Raw genomic sequence first — 19,126 nt, 5'->3', positions numbered from 1 at the left:
ACAAGTCACTGTGAGGGGATGGACAGGTCACTGTGAGGGGATGGAGTGGCACTGGGCACTCGTGAGGGGTCACTCTGAGGGGATGGACAGGTCACTGTGAGGGGATGGACAGGTCACTGTGAGGAGATGGGGTGGCACTGGGCACTCGTGAGGGGTCACTGTGAGGGGATGGGGTGGCACTGGGCACCCGTGAGGGGTCACTGAGGGGATGGACAGGTCACTGAGGGGATGGGGTGGTCACTCTGAGGGGATGGGGTGGCTGGGCACTCGTGAGGGGTCACTGAGGGGATGGACAGGTCACTGTGAGGGGATGGGGTGGCACTGGGCATTCCTGAGGGGTCACTGAGTGGATGGACAGGTCACTCTGAGGGGATGGACAGGTCACTGTGAGGGGATGGGGTGGTCACTCTGAGGGGATGGGGTGACACTGGGCACTCGTGAGGGGTCACTGTGAGGGGATGGGGTGGCTGGGCACTCGTGAGGGGTCACTGTGAGAGGATGGAGTGGCACTGGGCACTCCTGAGGGGTCACTGTGAGGGGATGGGGTGGTCACTCTGAGGGGATGGGGTGGCACTGGGCACTCGTGAGGGGTCACTGAGGGGATGGACAGGTCACTGTGAGGGGATGGACAGGTCACTGTGAGGAGATGGGGTGACACTGGGCGCTCGTGAGGGGTCACTGAGGGGATGAGGTGGCACTGGGCGCTCGTGAGGGGTCACTGAGGGGATGGGGTGGCACTGGGCGCTCGTGAGCTGTCACTCTGAGGGGACGTGGTGACACAGGGCACTCTGAGGCCACGGGGACACTGTGGTGACAATGGGGTCACCTGTGCCCACCATAAGCTGCCAGCTCTGCCTGTTCCCTTGGAGCTGGCGGGAGGGACACGGGGTTAAGTGGGAATTAAGGAGCGGGAATTACATTAATTCCTGCTCCAGCTGTAATTCCTGTCCCACCTGTAATACCCCACAGCTCTGAGTGAAGGCTGAGCTGCTCTGGGCGTGCTGCACTGGGCATTCTCTGAGCTCAGGGCCGTGCAGAGAACATTTCTACCTTGAAATAAACCAAAAACTTAGAATTTACCCTCATTCCATTCGATCAGAACACAATAAATCCCTTCTTAGTGTTGGGAAAGGCTGGATATTCAGTGCCTTTTCCCGTCCACATTGAGATGCAAATATGTATCTTCTCTTATAAATAACTTGGATTTTATATTCTTGCTTTTGGTGTAGGATAAAGCCCAGCCTGAAACAACATGTACCAGATCTGCGGCTGCTGGGCTGAAAAGATGGAGATTGGAAAACATCCTTGTCCTGGGAATATTGTGCAGCAAAAGGATGGGAAAAAACCAAATCCAGGGAGCACAGGAGTCTCCACTTCTGCAGAGAGACTGAGTTCAACTTCCTTTGAAGCAGAATAAACTGTTCAGACCAAAGCATAACGGGGAGAAGCATAAAATAACATTTGAAGATGAAAGTGGAGCCGGAGCGGGGGGAAAAAATTATAGTACAAAGCCAGGTGGCTGCTTGCTGCAAACACTTTTATTTATTAATAAACACACCTCACTCCTAACGTTTGGCTGCTTGACAGAATCCTCAGAAGTCTTGGAAAGGGATCAAAGTTGTGCTCTCCCTGTGCCTGCAGAGCTCTTTAGGGACAGGCTGGAAATTCCCTCTGTGGGTTTGTCCCCCGAGGGTGGCCCTGGGGACACTCCGGGGCTGCTGTCTGAGGTGCTGAAGCTGCAGATCCCCCAGCACTGGAAAAGCAGCTGGAAAACCAAACTGGTTTAAACTGGAGGGTGAAATTCTCTTTATAGCAAGGCAGAGCAGAGGCACGTGGATTTTGGGATGGCTCTGCTTCATCGCAGCGCTGGAAGCTCTGGGGGCCGCTTTGAAGCTTTTCAGGATAAAATGGATGCACAGCCAGACTGCAGAGCTGCCAGGCTGCATTTTCTGTATTTTTTTTTTTTTTTTTTGGGTGTTTTGTGCAAGTTTTCTGCCTCAACCCCGGGCTGCTGCAGAGGAGAGGCTGTGACTCACTGGGCTTGACTGCTGTGCTGCCAGTATGGAATTTAAACGGGCACAAACTGGCACAACTCCCTGCAAACGCTGCTGAGTTTCCCGTCGCCCTGCAGATCAGAAGCTGGGATTCACAAGGAGATAAAAACGTGAGTGAATTCATATTTTAAGAGATGCTTTCTGCTCGCAGGAGGTGCAGAGGGGATTATGCCGAGGTGCTGATGAGGAGTGACAAACCCAAGCAGCTGGAGGTGCTGGAGAGAAATCCCAGCCCTGGAAATAAGGAGAGGCCTTTCCTTGAACCTGGTTTGAATTCCAGAGCCCAGCAGCTCTGGGATTTGCTGGCATCCTCCTCCTCCTCCTCCTCCTCCTCCTCTCGGGGCTGTGAGGGGAAGGCAGGGATGGGATTGGTCTCCAGGAATTCCCAGCCATGGAGATAAGGCTGGAAGAGCTCTGTGACGTGAGGGGGGCACAGCCAATGGAGCCCAGGCTGGCCAAAACGGGGGAAAAGTGGGATATTTTTATCCTGGCATGGAACAATTCGGGTTAGGGGGAGTGAGGGTGGAGCAGGGAGCAGGTGGGGAGGGAGGAGCTCAGGGGAGCTCCCACCCAGAGCAATAAATGCACCCAGGGTGTTGATGAAGGGCAATAAATGCACCCAGGGTATTGATGAAGGACAATAAATGCACCCAGGGTGTTCCTTAAGGACAATAAATGCACCCAGGGTGTTCTTTAAGGACAATAAATGCACCCAGGATGTTCCTTAAGGACAATAAATGCACCCAGGGTGTTCTTTAAGGACAATAAATGCACCCAGGGTGTTGATGAAGGACAATAAATGCACCCAGGGTGTTCTTTAAGGACAATAAATGCACCCAGGATGTTCCTTAAGGACAATAAATGCACCCAGGGTGTTCTTCAAGGACAATAAATACACCCAGGGTGTTCTTTAAGGACAATAAATGCACCCAGGGTGTTGATGAAGCAATTTTATCGCTTTATCTCCTCCCTGCTCTGTTCACATAATTTTATTTAGTGCTCAGGGAGCTCAGAGGGTTTAAAAATCACAGAATTCCAGGATGGTTTGGGGTGGAAGGACTTTAAATCCCATCAATTCCCACGGGCAGGGACACCTCCCACTATCCCAGGTTGTTCCAACCCCATCCAAGCTGTCCTTGGGATGGAGAATCCACACCAATCTCTTCCAGTGCCTTCCATAATAAAGAATTTCATCCAAACGCTCAATTTTCTTCATTTCCTGTCTCTGTGTTCTGCCTTTTTTCTTCCCTTTTTACTTAAAACAAATCCTAAATGAAAATACCTTAATTTTTTACTTATTTTACCACACCTGAATACCAATAAATGAAAGAATAACAAAAAAATCTGTTTTTTAAAAAAATTAAAATATTCTCAATGCTGACAAAATTACAGTAAAGTAATAATTATTCTTTTTCTAAAGGGTTAAATCCATAGGGAAAAAAATTGGGAATGAGTTTTTCCAGTGCCATTTCTCCTGAGTTACCACGAGAGGGACACAGAAGGAAAGCAAAAGGAGCTGGGGAAGAAAGAATCCAAGGACCAGCTCGAGGTGGGATCATAGCAACACATTTCCCTTTTGTTTGGGAATTTCTGGGATCACAGCATTCCTACAAATCCCATAAAATCCTCCAAAATCCCTAAAATCCTAAATTCATCCCATTAAACCTTAAAAAATCTTCACAGATAATGGGCTGAGAAACCTGAATAGTTAAAATAGTTTTTTTCCCCCCCCACAGATTTTCCTCATTTCCCATCAGCTTTTTCCCTTTGGAATGTCAGCACAGGGAGAGGTTGGGCTGGCTGGGATTTTGTTCCATCCTGGAGCAACAAATCCCACAGGATTTTGTGGGTTTGGGGAGGTATTTTTGTTTATTCCCACTGATTTTTTGTTTATGGAGGCTGGGGAGGTATTTCTGTTTATTCCCAGGGAATTTTCACTAATTAACAGCTGATGATGCAAATGCCAGGAAATCCCAGATCCATAAAATTCCTGCATGGAACAAAGGCCCCATGAAAGCCCCTGAAGTAAATATTGAATATTTCGTGGGCTCTTGTGGAGTTAAAGATCCCAGTCCTGAAATGGACTGGAATCCATTGGAATTAATGCAGAGTGGATTTTTAGGGACTCATCCTTAATGGCAGCAAAGCTTCACTTCCAGCCCTGGCTGGGCAGGCTGGGATTGGGATAAAAACGCTGGAAAAAAGGAAAATGGGAGGAAAAATCCCTTATTTTTTAAGAATTATAACTTTATGGACTTCAGTCTTGCATTTTACAATGTGACAACATTTTAATATCACACTAAAAGGCCCATTGAGTGCTGGGACCCTGAGTGGTCATTTAAAAATATTTATACTTTTATATATTTAATAACTATTTCTATTAATATTATATAATATTGTATCTCTATATTTTATAATTTTATACTCATATTTGTATATTATTGTATATACCTAATTTTATATTTATTTATATAACTTAATGTTTTAATATTTATTTTTGTATTTTTACCCGTTAATACCCAGAATGCTTTCACAAGCTAAGAACATCTCCAAAAAGTGTTATTAAATAAGTGTAAGAATGTCTTTAATTTACCAGAAACTTTAGTACAACAGGAAATGCAAATCCAGCTCTGATTTCAGCGGGGAAGATTTGCAGAAAAGGGTTTTTCCTCATGATTGTTTTTTTTGTTTTTCAGCAAATTGTGATAAATCTGATTAATTCTGCTTTATCTGCAGGTTTAATTGGGGATACACAAATATTCCCAGAACAAGTCACAGGGATGTAACTCCATGAGGGAAAAGGAGGAGAAGATTTTAGCCAAAATCCAAGGATTTTGAATGAAGAAAGTTCTCAGAAATTAAGGATGGTGAGTGACATTAAAAGATAGCAGATAATAAAAGCTAACAGATAATAAAAGATAAATAATAAAAAATAACAGCAGGAGATGAAAAGGAAATGAAATTTGGTGCTCTAAACCAGCTCCAAATGGATGCTATATATAAATAAATAAGTAAACTCCAATAAATTAGGGTTGAATATTAAAATAAGAATTAAAAATACTGAGTTTCAGTGGGAAACTTGAAATCCTTCTCTCCAAAATCGTGTTAAAATTCCCTTCCCTTGAAAAGGTCTGAAACAACAGGACAGGACCTGGATTGGAGGAATTAATGTAGGGAAAAAAGCTTTTTATGGACAGAACTTGTGCCTTTTTTAGGTTTTTAGCTGCAGAATCACCATGTGAAGTTAAAACTCACCAAGAAAAAGCCAAGAGTTCCTAAAATCCAAGGGAAAAAATGCTGGAATTCCTGAATTTATTCAAGGAGATCTTTGGGAGGATCTGTTCCCTATTAAAGCTGCCTCTGGAAGGAGCAGAATTGTTAAAAATCCTCAATTTCCAAAGGGGCATAGACAGCTCTTGGGGGAATAAAATGTAAAAAAAATTAAAAAAAGGGATTTCTCCAAAGCAGATGTTGTTGGAGCTGAGCTTAAAAACAAAATGTGGAGCTCTTGATGGGCTCCAAAATGTCCCTGTTTGTTGGGATTGCTGGCAGCCTTCCTGGGCAGATGGAGGTGATTGTGGAGTAATGGAAAATCCAGGCTCCCACAGGCTGGGATGTGTGTGTGGGGCTGCTGAGCCTCCCCAGAAAGAGAGGAAAATGGGGGATTTCCAGGTTATCCCCTGGAAATTTGGGATTGGGTGCACTTTCAGCAGGTTTCGGATGTGGTGATAGCTGACTTCTCCTCAGATTTCGTGCTGATGCAGGTTTTTAATTCTGGGGCGGGCAGAACGCTCAGGGTTAAACCTGAGGTTGGGTTTGCATCTTCAAAGCACAAAAAAAAATCACTTCAAAATCAGGAATTTTGGAGTCCCACCCTGGCTTTTTCTGTGCTTTCAGTGTAAGGGAATAACATATTTACATTCTCTGCATAGAAAATAAATCCTCCCAAGGAAATCCTTCTTTCCTGCTGTGGAGAAATCTTAATTTGGCTCTTAATGTAAGGAATCAATAATTGGGATTTGGCTGAGTGTCCACGGTGTGTTTGGCCACACCAGGACTTCCAGGAGGGCTCCAGGATTAAACACCCTCATCCAAAAATGCTCTGAAACTGGAAAATTTAATTTTCTGGCCTCCGTCCCTGAAGAATTTTCCTTTTCAGTCCCTTTTGATGTTAAATTTGCCCAGCTTGGCCTTATCTTCTCCTTGCAAATAGTCCAAATTTGAAAAAGAAGGAATGTAAAGTCATTTCTGCTTCCACACCTGTAGGAAAAACTGGTGATATTTCATCAAGTGTACGTTTCTTTTTCATTTTTGCTGAACAAAAATCAAGCAGAATTGAGGGACCCCAAAAGGGTTGGGTGTCGCAGTTGTTTTGCCACCGTGGAAGGCCTTTCCAAGGAGCTGTTTGTCGTGTCTGGGGGGGCGGTTTTAGGAAGGGGAAGGAATGTTTTCCTTGCAGAATTCTGTGGATTTCTGGAGGAACCCAGCCAGGGCTGCCCTCAGGCCGTGAATGGTCTCAGTGTAGTTCTGTGAGGCCTTCCCAGAAGTCAGGAGCTGCTTGGAAATGAACCCAGGAATGCCATCAAACAGCCTGGGACGAGATCAAGGCGGCTGTGGGCTCCCAGGCTGCCCCACATCCCCCAGGGGGAACATTCCCACCCCAGAGGGCACCGACACCCCAAAACAGAGGGACCCTTGAACTCTGGATCCGTGCTGGGAGGTTTCCCCTCGTCCCACCGATGCTCAGGGCTCTTCCAGCTGCTCCCTTTGCCAAGGATGCTGGCTCGTCCCTTTTCCACGTGCTCCCACAGCCTGGGGAGGATCCTGCCCCCAGCCCGGCGGCGCTGGGCGCTGGCTGCGCCTCAGGATCGTGCTGGAAACACCTCAGCAGCTGCTCCGTGCAAGGAGGCAGCGTTCCCACCGGGAAGGGCGGCCAGCTGGACAGGGAATAACGCTGCAAAGGCCGTGGAAATTCGGGGAGAAGGACTTCTGCCATGCTGGTCCCTTCAGAATCACCAGCAGAGCCATTCCAGAGCCTGCCACAGGTGCTCCGGTGGACGTGTGGCCTGGTGGAGCTGCTGGATTCGGAGCAGGGCCTGTGGCAGCACAGCAAACCCATGGAGGAGTCTGGAAACTCTGAACTGGGCCGCTTCTGCTAAAAACGGCACCGCTGGCCTTGATTTATGAGCAAACAGAAGGCTGCAAACGGCCTCGGGAGCCTGGCCCAGAAATCCATCAGCCTGATGTCATGTGGAGAGGGCCCAGAACACAGAATTATTTTTATGGAGTTGTTAGCAAGTGTTATTAAAAATTTGAAAAGTTCAATTGGATTTTTTTTTTTTTTGGCTATAGGATGAGGGCAGAGCAGAAGTCCTGGGATGGATGTGGACAAGACATTCCAGTTCTAGGCCACCCTTCCTGGCTCCAGATGAGAACACGGCTTTGCTGGAAGAGGGGATTGCAAAAGGGGATGTGAGGGAGGTCTGGAGAGCAATAATTTTAAACAGCACTTCAGCCATGATGTCATTTCAGCTGAAAAATAATGTTCGAGTTTGGGCAAACAGAGCCCGGGGCCAGCAGCCAGGGTGGGGAGAAACTGCAGCAAAATGGAAAGTCCAAAGCGTGGAAGGTCATGGTGGAAAACCAAATCAGAATAACCCTGAAGAAAAGTGGCTAAAAACCCTGGAATTTTCTGTGAGCATGAAGATTCCAAGGAAATGGAGGGGAGGAAGATGTTCAAACCCTGGACAGGGTTTTCACTCCTCTTGTCTGGAAGTCAGAAGCCAGATCCTGGAGCACAGGAACAGCCTGAAGGATTGTTGTGACCCCAAACTGTGATCCCAAAGTGATCCCAAGCTCTTCTCCTGGGATTTAACCCAAATCCAGCCAAAATCTGCATCCACATCCTTTGCCTGAGAAGGCCAAAAGGCTGAAACAACCAAGGGACGTTGTTCCAGTGGATTTGGACATCAAAAATACCATCTAAAAACTGCTTTGTGGGGTTTCTCCCTCACGGGCTGAAATGGAGGATCACCCTCAGGCCAGGCTGTAGCCTCAGCCCTTTCCATGGGGTTTTAATTGAATTCCCACTAATCCAGCCATAGAAAGCTGAGGCTTGCTCAGCCTTGGATAAAGCCTCGCACATTTTGTCCTTTTCTCGTTCCCTGTTCCACCACAAACCTCAGCTGGGGGGAAAAAACCCAACAAAGCAAGCGGAGGAAGGGGCACCTGCAGCTGGAAATGACAAACAGCTCCTGTTTCAGGAGGAGATTTAGGACTTGGAGCTCCCCAGGAACAACTTCTCTTCCCGCTGTGCTGGGAGCCAGGAATGAGCTCAGGCTGTGAGATCAGATTTTGCTGAGTCTACAGGGTTAGGCTTGTTCTTTCCTCTTTTCCAGAAGTTCCCCTCTCCAAGCCATGCCTGGATATTTGATTTCCTGGGGAAATCTCAGCAGCTTTTGCTGCCTTTTGTGTCCGGGACACTCAACTGTGCCAGCAGAAAAAGTTGCTTTTGTCATTCCCGTTTCTCCACCTGAGCGTGGGATTCCTGGAATCCTGTGAGCTTTTCCTGGAAGAAGTGGTGCAGGCCGGAATGGCTTGTGCAGAAAGCACTCCAAGGCTGCAGAGATGTCCAGGAGGCAGCTGGAATTCAGGGAGAGCTCCTGGAATTCTCTCTCCTGGTGGGTACTTCTCTGGCTGTCGATGAGCACCCAACATGCTCTGGCTCGAGGGGAAGCTCAGGCAAGAACCTGACCCTGTGCTGGCCAAAAGGAATTGGAACTTTATGGAGGGAACGCTGCAAAAATGCAGGGGATTGACGTGGTCTCCATCTGGAATTCAAATTAAAGGAATTTGGGACCGTCGCAATCAGGCCAAACCTGTGCCCTTGCAATTTTTGGGTAGGAAGAGCAGTTCAGATGAAGCAAGGGCTGACTCTGGATCTCTCCACAGCCCATCATCCTGAAAATTATTATGGAAAAAGAGCAGGTTTGCCCTTGAGGCTGTTTTTCAGCTCTGGGTGGGGTCGGGAGAAGGCATTGCCAGCACTCCGCAGAGCCAGGTCATTCCTGGGAGACTTCTGGGGCTGAGATTTTCCAGAAAACTCCAGAGGTTTGGGTCAGTCTCCATCCTCCTTCTTTCTGGAGAGCTTCCCATCCCTTGTGAGCCTGCACACGCCGTTTTTCCATTTCTCTGGAAGTGACCAAAAACCCCAAAACAAGCCCAGAGCCTGGATGATGCAGAATTTTCCTCTGAGCTCATCGAGGATGTCCAAAGCAGCACCATCTGCAGATGGGGCCAAGAATCTGTAATGTCTCGAAGCTGAGCAAAATAAAACGTGTGTGAGAGAGGAGATGGGTGATAAGGGGAGCTGAGGGGGTGGGAGTCAGGAAAAAGATGGATTTGGGAACCCAGTGGTTGTCCCAGAAGCCATGAGGGGGTGAAAAGAGCATTTCCACGAGTGCAGCTGTTTGTTTGAGCCTCTTTAATGAATTATTTTGATTTACATTCGTTAATTGCCTTCAGGAAGGAGCTGCAGGTCCAGACTGAGAAGATTCTCCTGCGTGGAATTGTCTCCCACTGTTCAACTGCTGCAGGTTTTTATTTCTGGAATTCCCTCTCTTTCTCATTTGGAAATTCACCTTTTTATTGGAAGAAATCTTTCTTTGGAGAGAGACAAAGGACAGGGTGAGGAATCCTGCAGGTGTCCCTGTCCTTGCCCATGCCCAGAGCATCTCTGTGCACTCATCCTGCTCACAGCCAGCATTATCCTGGCTGGAAAACCTCTGGAATGCCTCAGGAAATCCCTGGGAAGGGGGCAGAGGTGAGGAGCTGACACACCAGGGGCTGTCCTGGGATTGTCCCTCTCTGCTCCATCCTTCCGTGCTCGGGATTTTGGGAGCAGCTCCCAAAGGAATTAAAAGCAGTTTTTTGAGGAAGAAAACTTCCTTCTGGTGTGCTGGGGATGAAATATCAGCTGAGAGGGGGACAGGAAAAAAGGATGGAGACAAAGCTCTGCTCCACCACCCCCAGAAGAGGGAGAATTTGATAATAAATCCATTTTCTTGTTCAAGATTCTCGTTTTACCCAAGGACAACAAGACCACTTCAAAGAACAGCATGGAGAACTTGCTGGTGCTTCCTCCACCCCTCTTTTCTTTGTGTTCTTCACAAATCTCCCCATTCCACTGCAAAAAACCCCACCTATCCTGGAGAGGTCGCATTGTAATTCAGAAAGGTTTTCTCCCCCATTTTCCTATATAAGAAAAAGCTCTTTTTCTTCACACAAGTGTTAAATGACTCCTATTAAAACCAAATTTAAGTGAATTTAAGTGAATTTAATCTCTCCCTGAGACAAGACAGAGAATATTACATTCGATAATCAATTTATTTGCCCCCTTTTCTCTGTCCCACTCAGTATTTCCAGTTGGGAGAAAGGGAATTAACACACAGTGATCGATCCTTTTTCCTCTCCTTACAACTTAAATCTCATTTCCAGCAGGGAAAAGGTTTCTGTCTCCTGCCAAGAGCTGGCTGCAAAATCATTTGTACAGAGCACCTCTTTGATCACTGGTGTCCTGAAAAGACCTGATTGCTGGGTTTGCCTTTTTCCAGCTGTTAAATTATCTCAGATATCTTCCTGCTGGATTTGTGGAGGGCTTTTTTAATGGAAAAAGGGAAAATTTGGAGGGGAAACCCAGCCCCTATCGCAGTCAGCGAGAGGAAGAAGCAAGAGAAGCGGCATTAATTTTGAATGAATTAATTAAAAGTTGGTTCTTGCTGTGTATTCAGGAGATTTGGGCAGGTTCCCTTAAGAAAAGCCCTGGCATGGAAAAGCTCTGGAGTTCCCTTGGGATGCCCACGGAAAGGGCAGCTCTGGGGGCAGCGTGGCCACAATTCCTGGGAAATTCCCAGTTCCCCACTTCTCATCCCCATTTTCCCTGGAGGCTGTGCCCAGCTCCATCTCCAGGGGATCCATTCCTCAGCTCCCTGGGAAAAACCCGATTTTCTCCGGCGTTCCAACCCAAATATTTCCCTTTCCCCCTGGATTTGGCTGTGCTCCCTGTCCCTGTTTTCGGGGTGAATGTTGTCAGGTTCCTTGGGATCCTCCCTGTGGAAAGGAGAGGTGGAAGCTCTGTCCTGGCTGTCCCCAGCTGTGCCAGGAGGCAGCAACCTGAGGACACCAAATCCTCGTCCGAGCCATCCTCGGGGTCACGGAAATGCCATTTTCCCTACAGAAAACGTGGATTTTTGTGCAGCCCCAGAGCCCACAGCCCGCAGGCAGCTCCAGCAGCGAGGAGATCCCCAGGATCCCTGAGCTCCAGGCTTCTCCGTGCCAGATGTTCCTTTGGAGTTCATAATCCTTGGGATGCGTTCAAAGCCAGCTCAGTGCTCCCGGAGAGAGGTCCCAGAGCTATTAAAGCGTGGACGTGCTGTCTGCCCACCTCCCCCGTGATCTCAGAGCCCTGAGCACTTCCAGTCCTGCCTGGAGGAGCCAGCTCCTGTTTACTCCTGCCTGGAGACCCCGGCTTCCAAAATTCAGGAGCTTTGACCACAGACATCAGTGGGATTCATCATTTAGGGGAAAAGGAAAAGCCGGGCTGCTTCGAAGAGTATTTGTTTTTAAGCTCTGCCATCCCAGGGAGTTTTGGGAACACGGAGCAGTAAATCTGTGTTATTGTCATTATGACTCTGGGAAGTGTTTTTCGGGAGAAAATCCCAAAAAAAAGAAAGCGAGATCACAGCCAAAGGACTTTCAGTGGGAAAAGCTGAAGACTCTGAGCATGGAAGTCCCAGCAATTCCCAGCACGCAGTGATGGCTTCGCTCTCTCATCACTTTGCACCTCTCTCAGACAAAACATCCCTCAGCCTCCCCCGATTTCCCAGCACAATTCCAGTGAATTATTCCCGCTTTCCTCGGCGTGTCTGAGCTCCCGCTGGCTGCTGGAGGAAGAGGAGCTCATTGTTACAAATGAGCCTAATCCAGAGCTCCAAATCTTTTATTATCCCTGCTAGAAATCGCCGTGAATAGCGCAGGAAAAAATGCAGGGCCGTTTCCTGCGGGGATTTCGGCGCCCGCCTGGGGCTGGGGTTGCGCCATGGATGGGGCTGGGTGCCTCGGGCACATCCCCACATTCCCTCATCCCCTCATTCCCTCATTCCCTCATCCCCTCATTCCCTCATTCCCTCATCCCCTCATTCCCTCATTCCCTCATCCCCTCATTCCCTCATTCCCTCATTCCCTCATCCCCTCATTCCCTCATCCCCTCATTCCCTCATTCCCTCATTCCCTCATTCCCTCATCCCCTCATTCCCTCATTCCCTCATCCCCTCATTCCCTCATTCCCTCATTCCCTCATCCCCTCATTCCCTCATTCCCTCATCCCCTCATTCCCTCATTCCCTCATCCCCTCATTCCCTCATTCCCTCATCCCCTCATTCCCTCATTCCCTCATCCCCACATTCCCTCATTCCCTCATTCCCTCATCCCCTCATTCCCTCATTCCCTCATCCCCACATTCCCTCATTCCCTCATTCCCTCATCCCCACATCCCCTCATTCCCTCATCCCCACATCCCCACATCCCCAAGCCCCACATCCCCACATCCCCATATCCCCACATCCCCACATCCCCTCATTCCCTCATCCCCACATTCCCTCATCCCCACATCCCCACATCCCCACATCCCCACATCCCCTCATTCCCTCATCCCCACATTCCCTCATCCCCACATCCCCACATCCCCACATCGCCACATTCCCTCATCCCCACATCCCCACATTCCCTCATCCCCACATTTCCTCATCCCCTCATCCCCACATTCCCTCATTCCCTCATTCCCTCATTCCCTCATTCCCTCATTCCCACATCCCCTCATCCCCACATTCCCTCATTCCCATCCCCATCCTCAGGGCTCCTTCTGGGCAGGATGGGCCCCAGCTCCTCCCGACCCGGCCTCTCCTGGGATTTGTCCCCTCCAGGGCTGGGGGGACTTTGGGGCACTGTGGGAGCCCAGCTCCTCCCTCTGGCTGTCCCCAGACCCCGGCAGGGATCTCGGGCACCTTGGCACCAAGTCACAAACACCCGTGGCTTCCATTTTAGCTGCCAACTCTGTGAGGAATCCCAAGCCACAAGGGTTTGAGCAGTGTGGGAGTTGGATTAACACAGGGTGGAAAATAAGAATTTTGGGGTTTTAGAATGGGGTTCAAGGGTTCAAGATGGATTGGGCATGTCCTGGCCTTCTTCTCCTTCTCCTCGCCCTCCACGCTTTGCTGTGCTGGTGACACTTTTCTGTTGGTTTAAGGTAGGGACACGCTGCCCAACATAAATGATTGATATTGCCACCTTATTGTAAATATAGCACACGTGGTTTTGGGTATAAAATGTGTAAATTTTAGTATAAAATGCCCTAGAGGGCAGGCAGAATGCCACAGCCGAGCTGCTGGCCAGAGCTCAGCAGGGCAGAGAAAGAATGTTCTAGATAAAGGAAAATAACACCCTTGAGAAGCCGAGCCTGCACATTCAGACTCCTCTGGCTGCGGGGCTGGAAATGAGGATTTTTACCCTCCTGAGGTCACCCTGACAGCCAGGGGCACCTCCTGGGCCTCCTGGCCTCGGCCTGGCCGAGCCCAGGTGAGTCCCGGCTGTTGTGCTGGGACAGGACCCTGCTGGCACCAGGCTCGGGTGGTGGGGTCACCGGGTGGGCCCGGGGATGGCTGCAGAGCTGGGGGGGCACGGGGAGATCCGGGATCCAGCAGAGATCCGGGATCCAGCAGAGATCCGGGATCCAGCAGAGATCCGGGATCCAGCAGAGATCTGGGATTAATCAGAGATCCGGGATTAATCAGAGATCTGGGATCCAGCAGAGATCTGGGATTAATCAGAGATCCGGGATCCAGCAGAGATCTGGGATTACTCAGAGATCCGGGATCCAGCAGAGATCCGGGATCCAGCAGAGATCTGGGATTAATCAGAGATCCGGGATCCAGCAGAGATCCGGGATCCAGCAGAGCTCTGGGATCCAGCAGAGATCCGGGATCCAGCAGAGATCTGGGATTAATCAGAGATCCGGGATCCAGCAGAGATCTGGGATCCAGCACAGATGGGGATCCAGCAGATATGGGGATCCAGCAGAGCTCCAGGATCCAGCAGCGATCTGGGATCCAGCAGAGATGGGGATCCAGCAGAGCTCTGGGATCCAGCAGAGCTCTGGGATCCAGCAGAGATCTGGGATCAGCAGGGATCCAGCAGAGCTCTGGTATCCAGCAGAGAGAGATCTGGGATCAGCTGAGGTCTGGGATCCAGCAGAGATCTGGGATCCAGCAGAGATGTGGGACCCAGCAGAGCTCTGGGATCCAGCAGAAATCTGGGATCCAGCAGAGATGCGGGATCCAGCAGATATCCAGGATCCACCACCCAAACCAGCCTGGAATTCTGTGCTCTGAACTGGGACCAGCCTGGAATTCTATGCTCTGAACTGGGACCAGCCTGGAATTCTGTGATTTGAACTGGGACCAGCCTGGAATTTTGTGATTTGAACTGGGACCAGCCTGGAATTCTATGCTCTGAACTGGGACCAGCCTGGAATTCTGTGATTTGAACTGGGACCAGCCTGGAATTTTGTGATTTGAACTGGGACCAGCCTGGAATTCTGTGCTCTGAACTGGGACCAGCCTGAACCGCTTCACCAGGAGCAAATCCATCAAAAACCCCACGAAGAAATCCGAATTTCACACTTTGGATGCTCCATCTGCAAATTCCCAAATACTCCATGGGAACAGCTGGACACTGCAGCTGGAGGCAGGATCCTCCTTCCTGGCCCACCTTTCTGCTCCCAGACAAAACAAAAACCTTGCATTTTTTTTTTTTCCTTTTTTTCATCCTTTTTTAAAAGCCTGCTCAAACAGGATTTTCCAGCCTGATCGTGTTCAAACCCCGATCTCACCCGTTGCTAAAACAATCCCAACAAACAGATTCCAAAAGGATCCCCTCAGAGCTGCTGCCAGCTAACGACCTGGAGCCATTCATTAATTCATTCGTTAATAATGGACAGCAGTAGCAGCAGTGATTATGTGAGATAAACACCCAGCGTGATGCAAATATTAGAAATAAATCCATTAATCCATGGGAAGGGCAGCCCATCCGTGGAATAATGCACTGAGGGCTGTGCTTTGTCACAGCTTTGAGGAGTCCCAGCCTGCTGCAGTCTGCTTTGTGTCTCAAACTCCGAATTCCTCAGGAAAGCGAGGCCTTAAAGACCTTTTTAAAATCACTTTAATGCTTTGATTTTCCATTTCATCAGAGGCAAAGTGAATTAAACCTGGGGGCAGCTCCATTGTGCAATTTAGCCTTAATTTTTTTTAACTTTATCCTTTTTTTTTTTTCAACTTCATCCTTAATTTTTTAAATTTCATCCTTTATTTTTTTAACTTCACCCTGAATTTTTTAACTTCACCCCTAATTTCTTTACTCGGTCCTTTCTTTCTCCAGCTGTTTTCTTCCCCGTTTATGGAATTTGAACCCTGGCAAGGCTGGGCCACCTTGCAGAGGAAGACAGGGACTGGCACCCTGGGACCTGGATGGTTCTTCCAAGTAAGGTTGAGCTTCCAAACGTCATTTTTATTAGGATTTATTGGGATTTATGGGATTTATTGGGATTTATTGGGGTTTATTGGGGTTTATTGATATTTATCAGAATTTATTGGGGTTTATTGGGGTTTATTGGGACTTATTAAGGTTTATTGTTCTTTATTGGCATTTATTGGGGTTTATTGATATTTACTGATATTTATTGCGATTTTTGGGGGTTTATTGGGGTTTATTGGGATTCCAGGATCCTAGGAAAACATGGAATTACACTGCAGGTTTTCCAAATCTGCTCCTGGAGGCCCTGGGGAATAAAAGGAGGAATGGCTTTGAAAGGCATCCCTTAAAACTGGGGATTTCACTGACTGGAAGCATTTAAAAACCTTTGGAAGCCCAAACTGTGAGGAAAATGAGACTTTTTTTGAAGGCTTTCCTTGTATCTCCTCTATAATTTGGATTTTTACCCCAGAAATGCATCAGAGCCCCTCTGAAACCCTTCTCACCCCAGCTCCAGGCCGGAGATGTTTTCCACTTATTTTTAGAACCTGACCTTCCAAGGCTGAAAAATAACATTTTTCCTCCTTCTGACTTTTGTCCTTCACTTGGCAGAGGCCAGTTCAAAACAGAGAAATGGAAAATATTTCAACTTTCAGGCAGCAGGAGCTTTGCTTTTTTGTTGTTTGTTTGTGAGCTCCTCTCATTTGTGATGTCAGCTCCAGGCAGGAAAAAAAGGTGTAACGAACCTGGCAGTGCCCAGACTTCAAAAAAAAACCCAAAAACCACCCCAAATAAACATTTTCTGCTGCATATTTTGATTTTTTTTTTCAGTAAAGCTTCAATAATAATCCTGCTCCAGGCTGGGAGATGTTTCCCCATCAGCTCCTTCTGAATTTGGGTTTTTTCAGCAGGAACAAGCAAAGTTTTCTGCTCCTGAGCTGGCTTGGAGGTGATTTACAGGGATTTAGGAAGGAATCAGGTGAATCCAAGGAAAATAAAGGAAAATAAAGGTGGGAATGACCTCAGCCCACCAACTGCTCAGCTCAAGGCAGGAGCAACCAGCTCTGCTGAGCTTTGCTGCCCTCACAGCTGATCCCAAAAATCTGCTGCAGCCTGAAGAAAAATTCCTTTGGGTTTCTAAAAGGATGAAAATGGGGAAAAAAAAATGAAAAATAGAAAAAATTGCCTTGATATGCAGGAGCCTTCATTCCTTTAAATGTCAATTATTGGGGTTTCTTTCAGCCTGGAGCAAAAAGCCCAAAGGAAATGACCTGGCTTGTCGATTGTGTGGTTTTGGTGAGTTAATTTGGCTGTTAAATAACAGAAATAATAGAAAATGTGGTTATTTAAATATATAATGAAACCACCCTTATATATAAGAATAGGCCTATTGTTATGATCGGTTTATAGGGTTATAAAATGGGATTTTGGAGGTGCTGAGCTCTGTCCAGAGGCACTCCTGATGGGATTTAAATTTTAAAAAACTCCCTCCCTGCCTGGCTGGAGGTCACAGAGCAATCCCAAAGTGATTTTTCCTCTCCAGAATTTTGGCAATTGGGGCCACTGAAAATTTAGAAACCCAAAATTCACTGGAGACCCAACTTTCAAGGCTTTGGTTTGGGTGCTTATTTTTAATGCGGATTTATTTGATCAATAAATACATCAAAATTCATTGAAAATGCATTTCAAATATAGAAATAAAATCTGCTATCTGTGGATGGGAATTTTAAGGCTCTTCCAACCCAGGCCATTCCATGATTCCATGATCCCACTTTTTTTTTTTTCCTGCAAAAATGAGGATTTTGGGGTCTCTCTGCTCCCCACACAAAGCAGATTTTTGGTCAGTTGTGTCTCTCACGAGTGACCCTGTCCACTCTTCATTCCATGGGAATTACATCTCTTTCTTTCTGCACTTTTATGACTTTTCCACAGTTTAAAAAACTCATTTTTTTCCCATGAATACTTGGCAAAACCCCTTTTTTATTCACGCCTCTGATAAGCAATGTGTTTTTCCTTCACTCTGCGCTGCCAGAACAGGGACTGCTGCCTTTCCCAGGAGTGGGAATGTGAAAATTCGGGATTTTCCTGGCTGCTCCTGCCCTCCCCAGCTGGATGAGCCCCAGTTCTCACAGCTCCGGGTGAAGGATTTGATCCCTGAGGGATGTGGCACAGGCAATTCCTCCTCACTCACTCCTCATTTGTTACTGGAAAATCCAGATTATAAAGCAGATTTTCCCTCAGGATAGCAGTGGGGAAAAAATCCTATTTTTTGTCTTTAATAATAATAATAATAATAACAATAATAATGGTAATAATAGCATTAATAATAATGATGATGATAATAATAATGATAATGATGATCATGATAATTATGATGATAATAATAATGATGATAATGATGATCATTATAATTATGATGATGATAGTGATGATAATAATGATAATGATAATAATGATAATGATGATGATAATGATATTGACAGAGGGTTGATTTATCCACAAATGCTAAAACCAGGGAAATTCCAATATATGATAATGATAATGATCATGATCATGATCATGATAATCATATTGACAGAGGGTTGATTTATCCAGAAATGCTAAAACCAGGAAAATTCCAATATATTATAATGATAATGATAATGATAATGATAATGATGATAATAATAATGATAATGATGATGATAATGATATAGACAGAGGGTTGATTTATCCACAAATGCTAAAACCAGGGAAATTCCAATATATGATAATGATAATGATAATGGTAATGATAATGATTGATAATGATGACGATAATGATATTGACAGAGGGTTGATTTATCCACAAATGCTAAAACCAGGGAAATTCCAATATTTTGATCCCACAAGGATCAAACCCTTCAGCCCTTGGCTGGATGTGCCACCCAAATGCCACTGAGTCCAAATTCCCTCATTTCCAGTGGGAATTGCCTGCAAAAAAAAAAGGGTAAAAACCCATAAATTCCATCATTCCTGGCACAGCAAACCGGGAATATTTGTGATTTATTATTTATTGTTTCTTCCAGGGCCTGTGTGGGCCCAGCAGCGCCCTCAGGGCTGGGCCCGGTCACCACAGGGACCTGGAGCTTGGGAGGTCTGAGGTAAAAAATCCCATTTTCTGTAAATATCCCAAATTCCTGCTGCTCCCTCTTCTCAAAGACTGAGCTTCTGTTTCCTGGGGTTTCCCTCAGCCTCTCCTGTTTGCTTTTTGGGGTTTTTTTTTGCTGCATTTCCAGGCCAAACTCCAGGAATGTTCCAGGCCTTTCCTCCCACCTGGAATTCTTCTTGGGATTGGGAAATTCTTGGAAGTTTTTCCACTTTTTCCTCAGCTGCCCCAGGGTGGATTTGTCTGTCCTGTCTGTGTTTCCTGCTGGGAAATGAGAAAAAGCTGCAATTCACCTTTTTTCCCCTCAGTTTTGTACTTCATCCTTCCTTTGGGAATAAAAATTGGAATTTTCTTCCAGTTTTTT

At 47.0% G+C, this 19,126-nt stretch overlaps 1 protein-coding gene across 1 annotated transcript in view; it reads left to right on the top strand.

Moving 5' to 3' along the window:
• COMP (cartilage oligomeric matrix protein) overlaps nt 1–19,126 on the top strand; it is a 43,382-nt gene that overhangs the window by 988 nt on the left and 23,268 nt on the right. Inside the window, exons 2-6 of the mRNA XM_077788857.1 lie at nt 1,230–2,164; nt 3,475–3,603; nt 4,791–4,921; nt 15,543–15,644; nt 16,878–16,931. Coding sequence (XP_077644983.1) covers nt 15,632–15,644; nt 16,878–16,931 — 67 coding nt within the window. The 5' untranslated portion in view covers nt 1,230–2,164; nt 3,475–3,603; nt 4,791–4,921; nt 15,543–15,631. The remainder of the gene's footprint in view (nt 1–1,229; nt 2,165–3,474; nt 3,604–4,790; nt 4,922–15,542; nt 15,645–16,877; nt 16,932–19,126) is intronic.

This window comes from Lonchura striata, chromosome 28 (assembly GCF_046129695.1).
Source record: "Lonchura striata isolate bLonStr1 chromosome 28, bLonStr1.mat, whole genome shotgun sequence".
In the NCBI taxonomy this organism is placed as follows: Eukaryota; Metazoa; Chordata; class Aves; order Passeriformes; family Estrildidae; genus Lonchura; species Lonchura striata.
This window is presented reverse-complemented; position numbering and strand designations above follow the sequence as displayed.